The following is an 18533-nucleotide window of genomic DNA, read 5'->3' as shown; positions in this document are numbered from 1 at the left end:
TTATTTTGATTCTTTCATGAAAAATTGTTAAGACACCAAGCACAAAATATGTATTATCATTCGAGAAGAAAGAAATTAGGCTCTGAAATATCATGATTCAGGGTGACCGCTGGACCAAGAAACTGGGAAATGACCGGGAATTATTTCAGACCGGAAAGTGATAGTGCATTTTTTCTTTGACTGAAGAATTTTAAAGTGCAGTTTTGAAGGCTTCATTAATAAAAGATTAAAAGCTTCTGCGATACACAATTTTTGAAAAAAAAAACGTTTTAAGTTGAGTATCTGTAAATATAAATTCATTAATGATTTTTAAAATTGAACTGTTGTTTATGGATTCGAAATTGAACATTAATTGAGTGATTTTATCGGGCGGTTCTAAATCAGTTAAAATTAAACAATTTACAGATTTTGACGTTAAAAATTGACTTAATTCAATTCGAAAGCCTTAGTAGTTTATCAAACGTAAGCTTCCGACTGTAACTTTATAAACATTCTGTTGCTTCAGTAGAAAATATACCATTTTTACTCTTTTCAATTGAAACATTTTTAATTAAGAAAAAGAGCAATTTTTTAATGGTCAGCAACGTTTGAGTGTTTATTTAAAATAGAATATTAAAAACTAAAGATTCGCAACTAAATTGTTTGAAACAGAAAGCCTTAAATAGTTAAAATTTCAGAGAGCTAAACTCAAACTGAGAACGTCAGAATGTTAATTTTATTGTTCTGTTCAAAAAAATTTTTATTTTTAAGTAAAGATGTTGAATTTTGATATGTGAATAACAAATAAAAATGTATTTATTTAGAAAAAATGCGAGTAAGTTGAGGAAATAATTCTAATTTTTTAATTAAAATTGTGAACATTTTAAGGATTATGAAAGGTTTTAATATAGTAAAAAAATTATCTTAGGAACCCTGGTAAAATTCAAAATGATTTTTTTATTTCGAAAAATTAATTTCAGCAGAATATTTATGAATATTTCAAAACAATATCAAATTTTGATAAATAAATAACAGTTGAATAGTTATGAATTTGAAGAAAATAGGAAAAAGCTTAAGAGATATTTAGAAGTTTCGGACAAGTTAAAAAATAAGTTGAAACTTTAAAGGATGTCAAAAATTTTTTAAGAAAATGTAGATTTTTTAAGATTTCAGACAAAAAATTTAGAAGCTTTTCAAGAATTTTGAAAGGTTTCAAAATATAAAAAAAATTATTTATATTCCTTATAAAATTGACAATAATTTTTTATTTTGAAAAATTAAATTCAAGAGAATATTTAAAAAGATTTTTAAAAACTTCAAAAACTGTAAAAATAATAATGTAAAGATTCCAAAACATTCAAAAGAGAATGTAAATTTTTAAACATTTAATTACAAAATTTGGTAGGTTTTTAGGCATTTTAAAAGATTTCGAGGTCATGAATTTTTTTGGAGGTACCTGGAAATATTTAAAGTGATTCTTTAGTAAGAAAATATACTTTTATAAAATGTTTTAAAAGATTTAAAATAAAAAAATTCTATGCATAAATAAAAATTGAACGATTATTAATTTGCAACGACTCAAAATTAAAATAATTTAACTTATAATTTAAAAAGTGTTTAATAAAAAATGGTAATCTTTCAGTTTTTAATGTTTTTAGCTCAAAATTGCTTGAAATGATATAATTTTTGAAAGTTCATAAAATTGTTGATTTATTCTTTAATTTAGGACATTGAAAATGTTAGCGCTCATTTATAAATAATACAAGTTTTGATTTGTTAAAACGATTTTCTGATACAAATAATTTTTTAAAAACACGAAAAAACCTGCCTCAGTCCGGATTCGAACCGGGTGAAGAATAACATAAAAATTATTATTAAGCTCGCCTTTGAGAGTGGAGAGGGTAATTATTGTACCCCCCTGCCCCTAAAGCCTTTCTCTGGATCTGCGCCTGCGTCTCTCAGACACTTACGTTCCTTGAAATCTTTGAGGGCTAAGATTTTCGCTGGATTGTGTATAACATCATCTGCTGTGACAAGGCGTCCGAGATATTCTAACACAGATCTTAAATAGTCACACTTATCAGGCTGGAGTTTCAAGCTTGTTTCACGTAAGCGATCCAGGAGTACCCTCAAATTGTCGTTATGCTCTTGTATAGTTAATTCGAAAACTACTATATCGTCCAAATAAACAAAACAACGTTTCCCTACTAGTCCTCTCAGAGCATAGTTTATCATTAGCTGGAGCTCAGGTCGAAAGCAGAAAAGAACTTTGCTTTGTCTAAGTGGTCCAAAATGTCATATATCACCGGAAGCGGGTAGGCATCTTGATCAGAATCCTCGTTTATATTTCGGTAATCTACCACTATTCTTAGTTTGTGCCTGTTTTGGGTACCACCCAAATGGAAAAGTTGAAAGGGGAGTTGGAGGGCCGTACTCCTTCCTGTCCTAATAGGTCGGCTACGCGCTCTTTCACGAACTGTCTATGGCTTTGAGGTGGTCTATAAGATTTAATATTTACTGTTTAACCTGATTTAAGAACGATCTCATGTTCTGTAAAGCTGGTGCACGGTATAGGGTCGTAATGCAGTGTATACAGATCTGTACATTGGGAGATTATTTTTTCAAATTGGATCAACCATGGCCGGTTTTCCGTGGTTTAGTCAAGTTTTTAATAGGAGGTTTGCTAGTCTTGGATACTTGTCAGGTTGAGTTTTGCAAATCGCTTCCTCGCAGATTTTATTTATACTAACAATTTCATCGTACATAGGGGCTTCAACTAGTTGCGGTATGCTTGAATAATTAAAGTGGGGTACTTTTATCATTTCGTTTCTGACCCGATACATTCCTTCGGGGATATTTTCTGTATCATTTATACAGACTTTATTTTTGTCGGGTAGATTAGTCTGTATACAATTTATTTCTATGGAATTTGCATCGGCATAGATTCCGTCGTCATAAAGCGGTAGTTTGTATTTTTCTAGGATTAAAAATTTAGCTGTGAAAGCATATCTATCATACTTGGGGAAAAATGGTAATCCAATGATACCGTCTTCGGGTAACGGAAAGTCATTTGGAACAATATAAAACAAATGTTTTTTATTACGGTAATTATAGTAGGTAGTCGTTTGGGACTGATGCTGGTAATTTCCCATTATAAAATTCTTTTTAAGTAGAAAAGTCTTGCTGCCCTTCGTCAGCAGGCTTTCTTTTATTAGGTTAATCGCTGCCTCTGAGTTGACTAATAATCGGTAATCAGTTCCGTTTGCCCTTCTGCCCTGCATTGACTGCTGTCTTCCGGATATGGCAGAAACTCGGTTGTATCTTCGTATCCATGTTTTTCGTTGACTTCTTCTTGGCTCATTTCCACTCGGTCTAAATAGAGGTGCTCTTCTTCCCGCGCATTCCAAACTGCATGTGGCGATCGCTTCGAGAAGGCACCTTGTGGAAAATTTCGCGGCATATATATCGGACACAGGCTGATGAGATGCCCGGCCTTTCCGCACTTATAACAGTCATCACTGTTCTAGTACGTTGATTTTGCTTAAACTGGGGTGGTTTAAATGGTGTAAACTTAGCTGGCTTTGGTACAAATATCCATGATGGTAAATTGGGTTGTGTCCTCATGGTGGGTCGGAAGGTGGTGAGTGTTATCTGCGCCGGTTGCGCTTCCTTCAACCACATTTCCATCTCAACAGCATAATTTTGTGCTTCGTTGAGGTGGGTTTTAAGCTTTAACATGTAACTTTATTTCGCGTCTTATGTTCAAGAAATACCTCTTAGTGCACTCCTTTTCTTTGATGCTAATTGCTAGCTTCCGTTCCATCGGACTAGTATGTTCGCTCTGTACAGCATATTTAAGTTTGTTGCCATTTGACGAAATCTTAAATTGAAACTTTGTATAGTTTACGTGGGACCCTGTTTTCAGCATTCTAATTTGGAGCGTAGCGCTGAGACCGAGCCTACTTGTGATAAATTTTGACGGAGCACGTCGTATGAATCATCGTAGAAGCTTGTTTCTGTGTATCTAATAGCACGTCCTGCATTTCCTGTTACTTTCTTCGCTAATATAAAATTTGATAACAGATCGGGTTCCCTGCAATTGCGGTTCGGGCGCTTGACGGTCATAATAAAATCTTCTATGCCCATATCATCGTATCCTCTAAGGCTTTTGATTATACGGATCATATCTTTAACCGGAATAGTATCGGCTAGAGCTGTGACTACCAGGAGTCTGACAGCTGGGTCGGTTGTATTCGAATCTTTATCGAGCGCTTTCGTTCTAAAAATGGGCATACGTGTCGCCATGTGTGATGCTATGCCTAGAGATGGTTCAGCGACCCTGCTGGACTCGTTTTTCTTAAGGGGAAGTTAGCCTGTTTCTAGCGACTGTGTGGTAAGTTTCCTCTGCTTGACATGGTCTGACGCATACTCGGACTGCTCTTTGTTCGTTTCGACTTTGGTTCTAAGTCCTATCTTTTCGTCTATCGCTGAGATTTCTTGTAGCCGATTCTCGTTTTCTTTATTCAGCGTTGATATTCCTACCTTGATGTAGGAAAGCTCGAATAAAATACTGGATAGGACTTGTTCAAGGGAATGTGATGTAGAGTCTATTTGCGTCATTTTCGGGGTCGTTAGCGTTAATTCAAGGTAAGTTTTTTTAGGAAGACAGAGGCCAGGGAGCACCATAAGCCTGTGTACCGTCGCGAGCCTGAGGATTACTATAGCTTGTAGACTGGAGAATCTTTGCTCATCAGGGTTGCGTGATGTGCTGAATGCTGCGTTTTGAAGTTCAAGATATATGCAGCTGCCTCTTCCGCCTCTTTGCAGGCCTCGTTCAGGTTTACGAATTTCGGAAATCAAGAATTTTACATTGTGTAGTGGCTACTAAATTCACCAAATATTTTAAATTCAAGTTTCATACTTTTCGTTTTTTAACGAGCTTTCCATAAAAAAGGCCGAAGTTCTTCTTCAGGATTCCGCAGAATTCTTCCTTTTTGACTTTCCGGATTCCTGTAAAAAAAATCCGAATAAATTTTCTCTATGAATTCCATAGATTTCCGACTTCCAAGTTTCGTCACAATAATGAGCTTAGTTTGATATATCGTTGAAGCACTATCCTGGCAGGATCCTCAAAATATGATGGGGTAAAAATAAACTTAACGTTTTTTTTGTTAGAGACGCTCTGACGTTCTGTCAGCGCGAGTATTCTTCATTCGAACGAATATACAGTGAGTCGCAAAGGATAGAATAGAACTGAAAACTGAGTCTGAGCGCGGTAGCATATGACTCTTTTTACACTGAACTAGAGTGGGGAGTTATGATGCTGTCACAGAAGCTCGTTCTGACAAAAAATTTTGAATTCAGAGAATAGTAGTTCAGCGATGAATTATCTTGGTTAATTATTTGGCTCTCACGCCCTCAAATTTTCTCGCTTTGTCAGAGAACTCTCAAAAAAAGAAAATCAAATATTGAGTTTCAAAAATTCGAACTGTTCAATTTAGGCCAAATTACCAACAACTGTTATTTACATTTTTTGCGTGAAAAAGGAAGCACTATTCTCAGAGTTATCAGATATTTCTTAGGCGATTCTACCTACCGAAACTAACTTTAAGAAAATTGGCAAGGCAAATAAAACCGTTACTACTGTTAAATTGCGATTAGAACATCTTGAGCAAGGCTGAAAAAATTGCGAAACCCTGCATCTGGAGATTAAAGATTGAACTACGCCAGATGAGCGTTAGCAGTTAGAATATTCTTTAAAATCGAAATATTTCGCTATTGTAGGTGCTTATTTCAATGTCCGGGATTTTTTGTATGATAATTTGGTGTTGCTTACTCCTGATTCTCGGGTTAATGAAAGTTAAAATCCGTCGCAAATTATTCGTCATGATTCCTTGTCTGTTAAACTTTCTTAAATCACTTTACCGGAGTTTTCAGAAAACTACAAAGATTGGGTCAATTTTTAGGATTACTTTAATGCTTTAACAATATATTTCAATAACTGAGGCTAATTTTATCTCGTCTGGAAAGTCGCTGCAGATCGAAATAGACAAAAAGAGCGCTCTAATATTAACTAATTAACAATCCTTTGTTAATCTTCATAATGTCTCGCATAATATTCTTGAAGATTTAAAATACTTACGAGATAAAAAAATGCGTCATTGGTGGCTCTTAAAAATCTAAAACGCTTAACAGAACATTAGAGTGATTTACTTATTTTTATAATGTTTAAGAAATTTGGTATCAGTACTCTCAAGGAATGGGAGACGCATATTGTTTCTAGTATTGATGATCCCACTTATCAGATAATTGACTAGTAAGGCTGCAAAAAAATTGGGAGTTAGGAGCCACAATGCAGTTGATACCGCAAAGTCACTCCTTTGTAAGGAGATTCCTTGTTGCATTCCGATGGCTACAATTTAAATCCTATGTTACCACGATCTAATTCTGCATCGGTTACTTCTTATCTCAATTGAAAGTTTCAGGTTCTTTGGCCTTACAATTGTATGACCTTGGACATTCTACTAGGGGGGTGGGGGTGAATCATCTTTCACTCAAAGAAACAGTACACGATGCAGTCAATTTTAGTCTAATTGCATGACTATGGACATGCATTGATAAACGATTAACTCATTGTTTCTTAACTCTATATAATTGCTAAGTTTTATTTATGTACGGGATGTTTTTTGCTCGTACAGTTAAAGGCATTAATAATTTTTTAAACTAAAGTTTTTACTTCGGACATTTATTTTTTATAATTACATATTTGATTCTATAGGAAATCTTTATTCAAAGTGATCATATCCAAGCCGAACTCAACGTTGTAATGTGTGTGTAATTTTGGGAAAGGACACGTGAAAATTTACGTAAAACTCTAGGGCGGTGTTTTGTAGGTTGGTTTTTATGTACTTTAAATTTTAAAACCACTACGCTTCCGCAATAAGACATGATTTTAAGTACACAGAGTGCCTAAAACTTATGACATTAATTTTGGTCTATTTTTTATGGTTTAAGTTATATTTACAGTTAAAAAATTAAGTTTAATCTCACGACATTTCCTCTATTTTCACGTAAATTTCTACATGAAGCTCTGCGTGTATTTTCACTTGGAATTCTAAACGTATATTTTCTCCTAGGTGTATGCTCTTTTTCAAGGGTAAGTAAGAGTCTGCCACGCGAGAAATTACAGAATGTTATTATATTCGGAAGATTTATAATTCGGAAAATGCGAATATTCCTCTACATTGAGAAAATTAATTTTCTTGAAACAAAAAATCTGTTTTCTTAGATAAACATCAAAATTTGGTTAAATTACAGAAATTTGGGTTAATTGAAAAAAAAAATTGGATAAACTAAAGCAAATTTTTTTGTCGAATCAACCAAATACTATATCTACCAATATATTTAGTTAAAGCTACTAACAAATTTAGATGGGTCAACCTTATATTATCGTTATTATATAGGAGCATATCTACTCCAAAAGTTCATTCGATCCGTGTAGAATGTATCAGATATTGTCACAGTTGGATCTTTGTTACTGTTAATATTACCAATTTGAATATGAACGGGGTTTTGTGTAGTATATGGCGACCAGATATTAGGATCACTTAATTCGCCTGATGTTGGTTTCCTAAAATTGTACAGACAACTGTTATGATGTTTGATTACGAATAGAAACTAGGAACGAATGCTATTTGAGCAGATAAAGAATGGAATATAAAATTAAGCAGTAAAATTTGTATTACTTCTATAACAAATGTTTGTATTTATACAAAAATAATTAAAAGTCGAAAATAATACTTTACTTGGGTACGTACCCATTTATAGCAAAAGATGTCCATAGATCCACCATTTTGTTACTCATTGATAAGTCTGTGGCGGTAAAATTTAAATCTGATGTTTGATAGGAACCAGATGTTAAATTAAAAAGATATATTAGCTCATCACCGTGACCAACACCGAGAGTGTTGTTTTCAAGCTCAGAATAAATACTGAGTGAGCCCCGATATCCAAAATTATAAAAATAATTTGGACTCGTAATTTTAGGTGTTACTATTTCCAGCATCCTTAATTGCGAATAGAAGAAAAAACTATCACTGACAAATTTTGTGACCCTTTCTAAAAACTGGAAAATAATTTTATTTACAATTAGAAATCTTTTTTTTTGAATGTTTCCAAATGTTATACATATTTACAGATACTATGATAACTTTTTACGTACCGAAGTTTCTTTAACAAAAATAAGGTTATTGTAAAAATAGAAACCATTCACAGCCGGTGTAAATGATAGTAAGTGCGAAGATTCAAGGTAGTAGGCACCGACATAAGCGATAAGTGGATCTATGCTTACTCTGAGAATACCGTAGGTTATATCACTAGAATATGCAGCTGAAATCAAGAAAATTATTGAGAATTTATATATGTTTTATTACTGCTAAACAAGGGATATGAGTACAAGGGGTCGATTAAATACACTACCTGTCACGAGTATGAGACCACCTGTCTTTCGAGGATTGCATGTTCTTTTAATGTTAATTATATGACAGTTAAACACTTTTTCTTGAATAGGTTGAAAAATAGAAAAAATTGCTCTAAAACTTTCTGAGGATGATGTCGTTATGTCAATATTAATTAAATTTATATTGCAATAGTCGTGCAAATTTCAATTTTTGCTTAAATTTAACATAACATCTGAACTTCAACATAACATCTGAACTTAATAAATTAAAAAAGATTTTGAGGTATATAACTTGATAAAATGCGATAATTTTTAGAATGTACTGAGAACTATGGATAAAATCAAACCGATTTAGATTAGAGTAGGAAAGAAATATAAATAGAATATGCTTAGAAGAAATTGGGATAAAATTTAATGGAATAAATATTTTTATATAATATCCGGAAAAATTGGATAGGATATAAAACTAGTTAAAAACATACATCAGAATATAAATAGAATAAAAATAAAATACCTAATGGTGAGAAAATTAATGTTAAGACTCAGTATCTAGAATTTTTAACTAGACGACAATGATCTGAATATTAAAGTGTGATATCTTGACATTGAAAACCAATATCCAGATATTATAGGTTCATATCTATATATTTTTATATTAGGAGTTGTTATTACCTGAATACTGAATTTTAGTATCAATTAATATCATTTTGAATCTTAATATCCATTTTTCCACGTGTACAAAACCCTACATGTTTTGTAACGACATGATTACAACCATTCTATTATAAAAGAGCTAGAGCACTGAAAATTATCTACTTACACTAGAACTTCTAAACATAAAATTAAATGTTAAGAATTATTTACCTCTAGTAATTAAAAGTCCTTCATCAGCTACGACTCCACTCATAAAAGGTAAATCCTTCATTTGATTATTTTTCACCAAATTTTCTGGTCTATCAGTTAGAAATGCATCTTCAGAATCAGGTTCGTCCGTAGGGGTCCAAGTTAATTGTGCAAGGCGCGAAATTGTACCGAATATAGCACTAGTATCCAATAAAGTTTCTGGATTTCTTCTTCGCATGCAATTTACAAGTCCTGCGGAAGTAATTGAGGGACAAAGAACTAATGTCGACAGAGCCCTTGTATATAAAATAAAGTTACTCCTTTTTTGGTATACCCAAGGTGCTAAATTTGTACCACTTTGCATTATGTACTTTTGAAACAGACCTGTAAAAGTATTAGGTGAACAATTATAATTTTGAAAAAATATATTTATAACTTATTAGACAAGAAATTAAAAAAAAATAAATCATAGGATAAGTCGAAATGTTGTTGGTATCACCTGTCAACTAGGGTGGCCCTCATTATTCACTTTTAGAATTTTCTCGCTTTTACCGACCAGTTTTGTTCTAATACTCAAAAACATAATCTCCTCCAAATTTAAGTGAAATCAGTTAATATTACCTCTTGCCTGAGAGATTATAAATTTTCTCATTAATTTATCATGGGAAAAGCAGTTTTTGTTAATCTATACGATTTAAACACGATATGTTACAAGTAAATGCTTAAATTATATGATACCATTAAATGATTTAAAAAATACTCATTAATTTTTGGAATAATTCTCATGTGTTAAAATAATTCTAATTTATTTAAACATGTTGTTGTTCAAGGTGAATCGAGAAATGAATGTGCTTCCTTTACGTCGCGCGAGTTTCTTAATTAATGATACAGGAAAATAGTTTCTTTGAATAATCTCACAACTTGATGTGTCACTAATAAATATTAGTTTAAAGTTACAGGTATAGTTGACCTTATAGAAAAAGTAGGAGAGACATTTTATTGTTCCAAATTTTCGACAGAATTTCATATTTTTATGGACTGATTTGTTTTCTAAGAATACTCTTAAATGTTCATGCGAACTATAAATGTTCAAACAAACCAACCTCTAAAAAATTTATGTTTATTATAATTTGCAATCTTAAATATTATAACACAAGTAAAATTTCTAACGCTATGGGGTTTTGAACCTACATCTATACTTCAATCTATCACCTAGCAGTCAGGGGTCTAAATCATTACGTTATACCTACAGAATTGAAATTCAATGAAAAAAGGACCCTCATAAGCCACAGTTCAAAAAAGTAAAAATAACAATTTTCAAACTTTTTTTTCTCATTAATTTTTCTTTTATTATACGACATAATATGGATGTAAAATAAATGAACTGTCAACGGGAATATAAATAAAATGGTTTTTAGATAAGGATCAGTATACGTCAGAAATATCAGGATCTGCAGGTGTTTCTTCGATTTTAGGTCGATTATAAGAAATTATAGTGTTATATAAGAGACATTTGGGGTCCAAAGGATTTTTGAAACTTTAAAAATAACGGAAGTTACGCCATGTGGTTGATGGTGACTCTTCTAGATCAAGGGATAAGGAAATTTTAGTGGGACCGTGCGCTGCCACCGCGCTGCTCTCCCAGTGTCGCACAGTGGGTAAAGAGCACTTTTTTGAATAAAATATCTCGACGCGTGCTATTTATTTAAAGAATTTAAAATTCATTAGAACCTGCCATAAATCGACTTAATACCTAAATACCTAAATACTAATGTGCGATTACAATTAGTGAAAATAGCAGACTTTTAACAATTATTTAAACAATTTTTGTAAACAAATATACATTTCACCATTTTTTCATGATTTTGTTATGTGATCAAATATTTATTTTCATAAAATAATATCAAAATTTACAATTTGTTTATTTAAAGTATTTATACATTAAAATAAACTATATTTTACAAACAATTTTTTTCACAAACTTTTATAATTATAATTAAAAGCTTTTAACGTTTTGAAAAACATGATAACCAGGGTTTTTGCCAAGACAGTACTAGTTCATTTCACAAAAAATGGTCAATTAATGAAAAAAATATCGGAATGTGTATTTGTTTAAATATTTTTTTTAATTCAGCTATTTGTAACTAATTGTAATCGCACATTAGTATCTGTCGTATTTTACACAAAAGCTATGGATCTTAAGCAACTTATCATTACAAATAACGAAGAAATAAGTTTCGTTTTCATTCGTTTCTGCATAGCATTATAAACATTTTTTTTGTTAATTTAACCGACAGAGAATAAGTTCTAGTCAGTTATTACATCGATTTATGGCATGTTGGGCAGTTTTGTCCAAAAAAGTGCTCTTTTCCCACTGTGCGACACTGGGAGAGCAGCACAGTGGCAGCGCACGGTCCCACTAAACTTACATTATTTTGTAATCTAGAAGTCACCATCAATTTTATCCAATTAAAGGTGAAATTATAAGGAATTTAACTGCCTTGACAAGAAAAATGAAATTTTTTCCCTATTAACGAAAAACTGAATTCAAAATGTTTTTAGATATTTTTTTGGTCCAAATAAATTTTTTTCTAAATTTTAATACAAAGCGTATACTTTCATCTATAACACCTACAATTTTAATTAAAATTCGTTTAATGGTTTTAGAAATATAGATATTTCAAAAAACGTGATGCCGAAATTCAACATGGCATAAATAATTTATTTCTATTAAATTTTTTTTCTTGTAATATTTGGGTTTTTAGCGTTTCAGACCTTTTTAAGACTTTTAATAGTAACATCAAATGTCGTTCTTTAAGAGCATTTCAAATTTGTATCGACGGAACTTGAAAAATTGTATCCTTAAAAAAACAGGAAGAAAAATTGTTTTAACGATATTTGTATTCATAGTTTTTCGAAATTTTAGAACACATGAACCATATTTATAAACGTATTTTTTAATTTTTGGATTAAAGGGTGTTTTTAACGTTATTTTTCAAAATTAAAATAAAGCACAGAACAATTCGTTCACAAAAATTGTTGTTTGTTTATTTTGGTAGCGAATGTTATGCAATTCAATCTTTGAAAATAATTTCCAACAAATGTCCGCCGCAACAAGTCATACCGCCGTTGAAACCATCGATTCAATGAAGACGATGTTCCATGGACGAATAGTATCAAAAAAGGTTAATGTCGATTCGCCACCTCACTCTTATGACATTACGCCCTTGAACTTTATTTTATGGGACTGCGTTAAGTCTTGTCTACGCCGACATGCCGCAAACATGCGAAAATTGGGCCGACCGAATGAGATTTGTGAAACGTAGTCGCAGTGGACATTTGTCGGAAATTATTTTCCAAGATTAAATTGCATGCCATACGTTACCAAAATAAACAGGCATCAATTGTTGTCAACCAATTTTTGTGCACTTTATTTCAATTAAAAAAAACAGCGTTAGAAAACATCCTTTATTTGTACCGCCAGTACTGGGCGAATTGCCGATTATCTGCACTGGTAACTAATACTAGGCCAGCACTGCACCGGTGATGAACCCTGGTGAACTATTAAATTTTCTACAAAAGAATTATTATCTATAAAAGAAAAATTATAGAGTACATTTTTATTAAAAAGTACAATAATTTGTGCGTTAATTTACAAACTAAAAAAATGCATATTAATTTGTCCACCAGTGCTGATTAAACTTATTTGTTTGTTCAGTTTCAAAACTTGGGCACATGCTGTGATTCTAGCTGTATGACTTAATGTCACTGAATGCTCCGAGTCAGCTTGCCAATAACTTTGATCTAATCTTCTCCACAGCCTATATTGCGTCGATCTTCACTAGAGCAGAGTGGTGCCTATAGAGCTGACTCCTTTAATGGAGAGAAGTCTAGACAACAAATCCGGTGGAAAGCTGAATGCGAGGTGATCCAGTTCAGAAGAAGACTGGCAAGAAAAAGGTTCTTGGCTAACCAGCCGGATGGATAAATGGTGGTGTATATAAAGCTGGATAGCCTTTTGCGAATCCTTGGACCGAACAACTGTTATGTCAAAGATTCTGCGCACTGTGAAAGCAATGGCTTCTCGGGCCGGAGAACCACACATTGGCGTGTTCACAGACTCGAATTTCCCCGTAATCAGAGGCCTGCATGGGGAGCTGATTCGTTTACATATTTCCCCACAGACGAAAGACTCTTTATCGAAGTCCGATGAGCTCGACTTAATGAATCAACCTTTCTCATGGATGGAGTTTCAGGTGACGTTGTCACTATGTAAGGCAAAATCTTCCCTTGACAAGGATCACCTTTCGTATGAGATCCAACGGGGTTTTTCAGACCTATTGTTAATATTTTTACACGGCAGTTTAACGAAAGGTTCCAAGTCTCCTCTTTCACGGAGGTGTGGTGAGACCCCGTGTTTATTTCATCCCCAAACTGGCTCGCAGAGGCTTCCGGCCAAAATCTCTCACATCATCTTTCTGTAAGTTGTTTGAGAGATTGACTTAAACGAGAATGGAATATCTGGCTGAGCATAATAACTGGGTCCCTGAATTTTAGTTTGGTTTCAGAAGGGGCAGGTCCTTTATGGACTGTGCAGCCTCGGTTGTTTCGGACATTATGATGGGCTTCGATAGAGGCGAAAACACGCTTGCGCTGCCATTGAAATTAAAAGGCGCATTTAATGTCGTCCTGCCGGGCCCTTTGATAGATGAGCTGAGGGATTTACGGTTTTCCTTAAGATTGCTCAAAATTGTTTCTTTTTTGTTTGGCAAACGAAACCTCTGCTGTGAGGGTGGCTATGTACTCAGATGATTTGCTTCATAAGACACTAGGGGTGCTATTCAGGAGGCTTCCGATCCCCTGAGATTGAAATGTTAGAAATTTACTCCCTAGATTGCGACTGTAGAACTTTCCATCTCTGTACCAAAGTCGCGACTTTGCGTTTTTTCTAAAGGCAGGTGGAAGACCCAAAACACTTCCATCACCTAAAATCAAACGGTTAAGCAGTGCCAGCCCATTCTCAACTACTTGAACAAAATATTGGATGAAAATTGACCTGGATCTCGCACATGAGGGCCGTTGCTGCCAAAGCCTCCAGAGCTGTCTATATCCTCAGGTTTATTGTAAGAATCTATTTAGGCGAATCCCTCTCCCTAGGCTCACAGTCCACAAAGCACTGATTAGAGCATGTTTGGTTTGGGGGAGCTCCTTTCTTCCTTAGAGCTAATGGAGGGCCTTAAGAATTATGGACACGATCAATTATGCTACTCTATGTGTTGCCTTAGGGTGTATAGCCCATCTCTGTGTTCCTTTCCGAGAGTTCCGAAACTCCCCTGTCATTCCGCAGGTCTCTGCAGGCAAAAAGGTTCATCCTTCGTAAATTTTACCGAATAAACAGCCCTCTAGCAAAGAGATTTGAGCATTTGTCAGCTGAGACTGACAACCTTAAAGGTTAATCCGGAAAAGTTTAGGTTACTAGAAGCGTATGATGCCATGGTGGTCTTTGCGGGGGCAATGGATTATTCTGAGCGAACGCATTACTTTGACGATTCTTGGAGCGATTCGCTGGGCGGATCTCCGTTGACTGGGAATGGGATGGAGTCTTTAAAGATTATGTGTTTTCGCATCAGCTTTTCTGCAATTTCTTAGACTTCCAATTCCCCGGGGTAACATGTGTTCACACAGATTGATCGGTTGAACCGTTTTATTAATTTTGTGGCTATGTCATGACTTGTTAATATGTTCAAAAGGCGAAAAACAAAGAAAAGTAAGAAGAATTAACATTTTATTAACCTTCTTTGTATTAAGGGGCTATTCATATACCACGTGGACAATTTTTCCCCACTTTTTGACTCCGCCTCCCCCCTCATGAACAAGCGTGGAATTTTTACATACCCCCCACCCCTTTTAAAGTGTCCAAGTGGTATATGGATAGCCCCTAATCTGTTTACCAACATATCGTCCTGATGCATGTCACGAAAGGAATGGGAATGAGTAAGGGTAAGATTACTAAAAGGTTACAAAGGGCAGGTTCATAATGCAAAGAGAATGAATAGAAAGGGTAGAGCAATGGGAGGTGTACTGATAGGTCTAAGGAACGAATGTATAACCAGGGGAGTGACTCGCCATGCAAATGTACTGAGTCAGTTTTGTGAAGGTCGGTAGAAGATGAAACACTGGCGCCACTAGCGCCACGCCCTACATTTGAATGACAGCTGATAAAAAACATAGGAGATGTAAAATTTTTCTCAGTTTTTGTAAAATTTTAAACATTTGTAGATATTTAAAAAAATTTGAGGTTGAATTAAGCCAAGATTGACTGTTTATAGAATTTAAAAAATGCCGAGGATTAAAAAATATACCTTAGAAACACTGGCATGTCTTTTTAAGGATTTTAGTATTCAAGCAGAGTAAAATGGTAAAATATCAAGAATACGCCTTCAAGGTTCAAAGCAAACAAACTTACAATTTAAAAATTGTAATATAAATAATAGTTTTTCTATTTTTAATTACTTGAATGATTCTAATGCATACTTACATTATAATAAAAATACACAAAAAATTATGAAAATTATAATTTTTAATATTTAGTATATAGTATTAATCGTCAAGATAGTAAAAAGATTATCAATATGAAAGTGATTAAGTTTACTGTACATTTAGTCATATATTTATTTGCAAATTGGATTAAAACATGGAGATATGAATTAAATAAGGATTAAAGGCATCGATGTACTCGTATAGATCCGAACTGTCGAGCAAGGTACGAGTCAACCCACTCAAACGGCGTAAAAAGTGTTTTTCTCCGTCCGAAAAAACGAGGTTGACCATTAGCAACAAGTAATTCATCGTGATTAAAATTATTTTATTGTTAAACCTGGACAGATAGTGTGTGCAGATCACTTATTAAAGGAACAGATAATTTAGGAAAAGAAAGTTTTAGCTCCGTAATGAACGATTATGGCGGTAAATATTACGATTTGTTTACACCGATGTCCTTTAATCTAAAATAATCGAATGGCTCTGGCAGTTTTATGTATACATTGATTTTACAATTTTTAGATATTCTTGTTGTTGTCGAACTTTTAGATTATTTTGATAGTGTGTAAAATGATAGTTTTAATAGTTTTCGAAGTTTCAAAAATATTGTAAGACCCTTACTTATCTTTAAGAAAAATATAAAAGTAACATTTATAACAGTTTCTAATTATCGCAAAGTTTCGATATTTATTTACAATTACAATAATTTATTTATAAATGCAAGTATTAAACTACATTTTAATTGTAAAATAATGATTTTCTTGCAGTCATAATGGTAAAAGAAACCTAAATTAAAACTAGGAGTTTTGCCATCTCAATTTCCAAACTGCCCTGATCATTGTTTGAAGGCTGTCTTTTTTATTAGACATTTCAGAATCCTTTGTCAAAAAATCGCGCATTATAAGACGACGGGTTTTTTGAGCAGCCTTCGAAAAATGCTTGAAGCAGTTTGGAAATTGAGATTTCGAAACCCCTGGGTTTAATTTAGGATTATCATAACATTCTGAATGCAAAAAATAATTACGTTACAATATTTATTTACTTTAAGACTTAAATTTATTAATAAATTAATGTAATTGTACATAAATGTTGAAACTCGGCGATAATTCAACACTGTCATTAATGTTACTTTTATATTTTTTTACAGATAGTAAGGGTCTTGAAATATTTTTTAAATTTCAAAAACTATTGGAACTATAACTTTAGACACTATCACAATAATCAAAAAATTCAGTAACAAGAAGAATATATTAAAATATGATAATCAATGTTGTCATGAGATCGTCAGACCCAATTGATTAATTTAGGTTAAAGGACATCAATGTAAACAAATCGCAATACTTACCGCAATAACCGTTCCATCAGGAGCTAAAACTTCCTTTTTCCAACTGATCTGATCCTTTAAAAAGTTATCTGCGCACACTATGTAGCTAGATTTAACAATAAAATCCTTTTTAGCACGCCTAATTGCTTGCTGCCGACTTTCAACCTCATTGTTTGGGAACGCAGAAAAAAACTATTTTTACTCCACTTGAGCGGGCTGAATCGTATCAGAGATGAGGTGGTCGTACACTAGTTTACATTTGGAGCTATACGTCGATGCCCACCCATTTTGATTACATATTTATCTGTAAATGCATCAAATATGTTAAAAAGACGATAGAGTTATGACATTTCACAAGTTTTTACATGCAAAATAATAATAGACAACGGGCAGACCGGGCGTCGAAGGGGATGGCGCCAATATTTCAAGACTCGCCGCTCTTCACAAACCTGACTCACGACTCTGATGCAAAAGCGAAAATCGCGTCAGCCCCCTGGTATAACCGAGAATTATAACAAGGTAATAAAGGAACAAAAAGACGAAGTAATAGTAGAAGAGATGACATTGGGAGGACAGAGGTGGAAGATAGTGTGGCTGTATGTGAGCGGCGATATGCTGGACAAATCAGTGGGGCTGAGAGAACTGATGAAAGAAAATAAACAAGAGATTAGAAAGATTATATTGTTTAAACAAATAAATATATGTTACATTGCAATGCAAAGAGTGAAAAGAATATCCAATAATATCCACGATTTACACTTCTACTCCTATAAGTAATACCAGCAAAGTAAAAAGTGTCCTTCAATTTCTTTTCACCCATATTATTCCTAAGAAATTCCCTAACGCATGTTTTGTATTTAATTTCAAATTTATTTGTTTCCGATGCAATCAAAAATATATTTATTTATTAAAAATGTGTAGGGCACCTTAATGCATTTTTCATGGGTGCCCGCTAATATATTGATTTTTCACATACATTAACTTTCGATGGCGCCTATACGTACCTTGTGGGAGTTTTCAGGTCAACTTATTCATGTAAAAAGTATGACTCCATTTTCGCGTACAAATATAAAAGGGGGGAACTTATTTGATTTATTACAAAATCTCCATTAATTATCCGCCATATTTAATTATTTTACTAATTGTTTAGTTTAAACTTTATTTTTCTATTAAAATGACTACGTATTAGTCGAAATTTTTTCTAAAACAAGTTATTAGCTTACATTTAAAGAGTTCGGATCAAAGGATATATTTCAATATTTTGGAAATTTAAAAATGTTACTATATGTTGCTATACGTTGGTATAATAATTGTTATTTTATTATAATTTTAGCATTTTTCGTAATTTTCAATGTTGTTATTATGAATTAATTATGTAAATCAAGGCTT

The 18533-nt window shown here is 33.3% G+C and overlaps 1 protein-coding gene across 1 annotated transcript in view; it reads right to left on the bottom strand.

Annotated features, from left to right (window-relative positions):
• Positions 1–4347: 4347 nt before the first annotated feature.
• LOC117180492 (venom carboxylesterase-6-like) overlaps positions 4348–18533 on the bottom strand; it is a 128344-nt gene continuing 114158 nt past the window's right edge. The window contains exons 5-7 of the mRNA XM_033372990.1: positions 9302–9664; positions 8201–8367; positions 4348–4860 (exon numbers count right to left, since the gene is read on the bottom strand). Coding sequence (XP_033228881.1) covers positions 4348–4860; positions 8201–8367; positions 9302–9664 — 1043 coding nt within the window. The remainder of the gene's footprint in view (positions 4861–8200; positions 8368–9301; positions 9665–18533) is intronic.

The sequence above is a fragment of the Belonocnema kinseyi genome, chromosome 9, assembly GCF_010883055.1.
Source record: "Belonocnema kinseyi isolate 2016_QV_RU_SX_M_011 chromosome 9, B_treatae_v1, whole genome shotgun sequence".
Classification (NCBI taxonomy): Eukaryota; Metazoa; Arthropoda; class Insecta; order Hymenoptera; family Cynipidae; genus Belonocnema; species Belonocnema kinseyi.
Note: the sequence above shows the minus strand (reverse complement) of the source record. Positions and strands in the feature narration are given on the sequence as shown.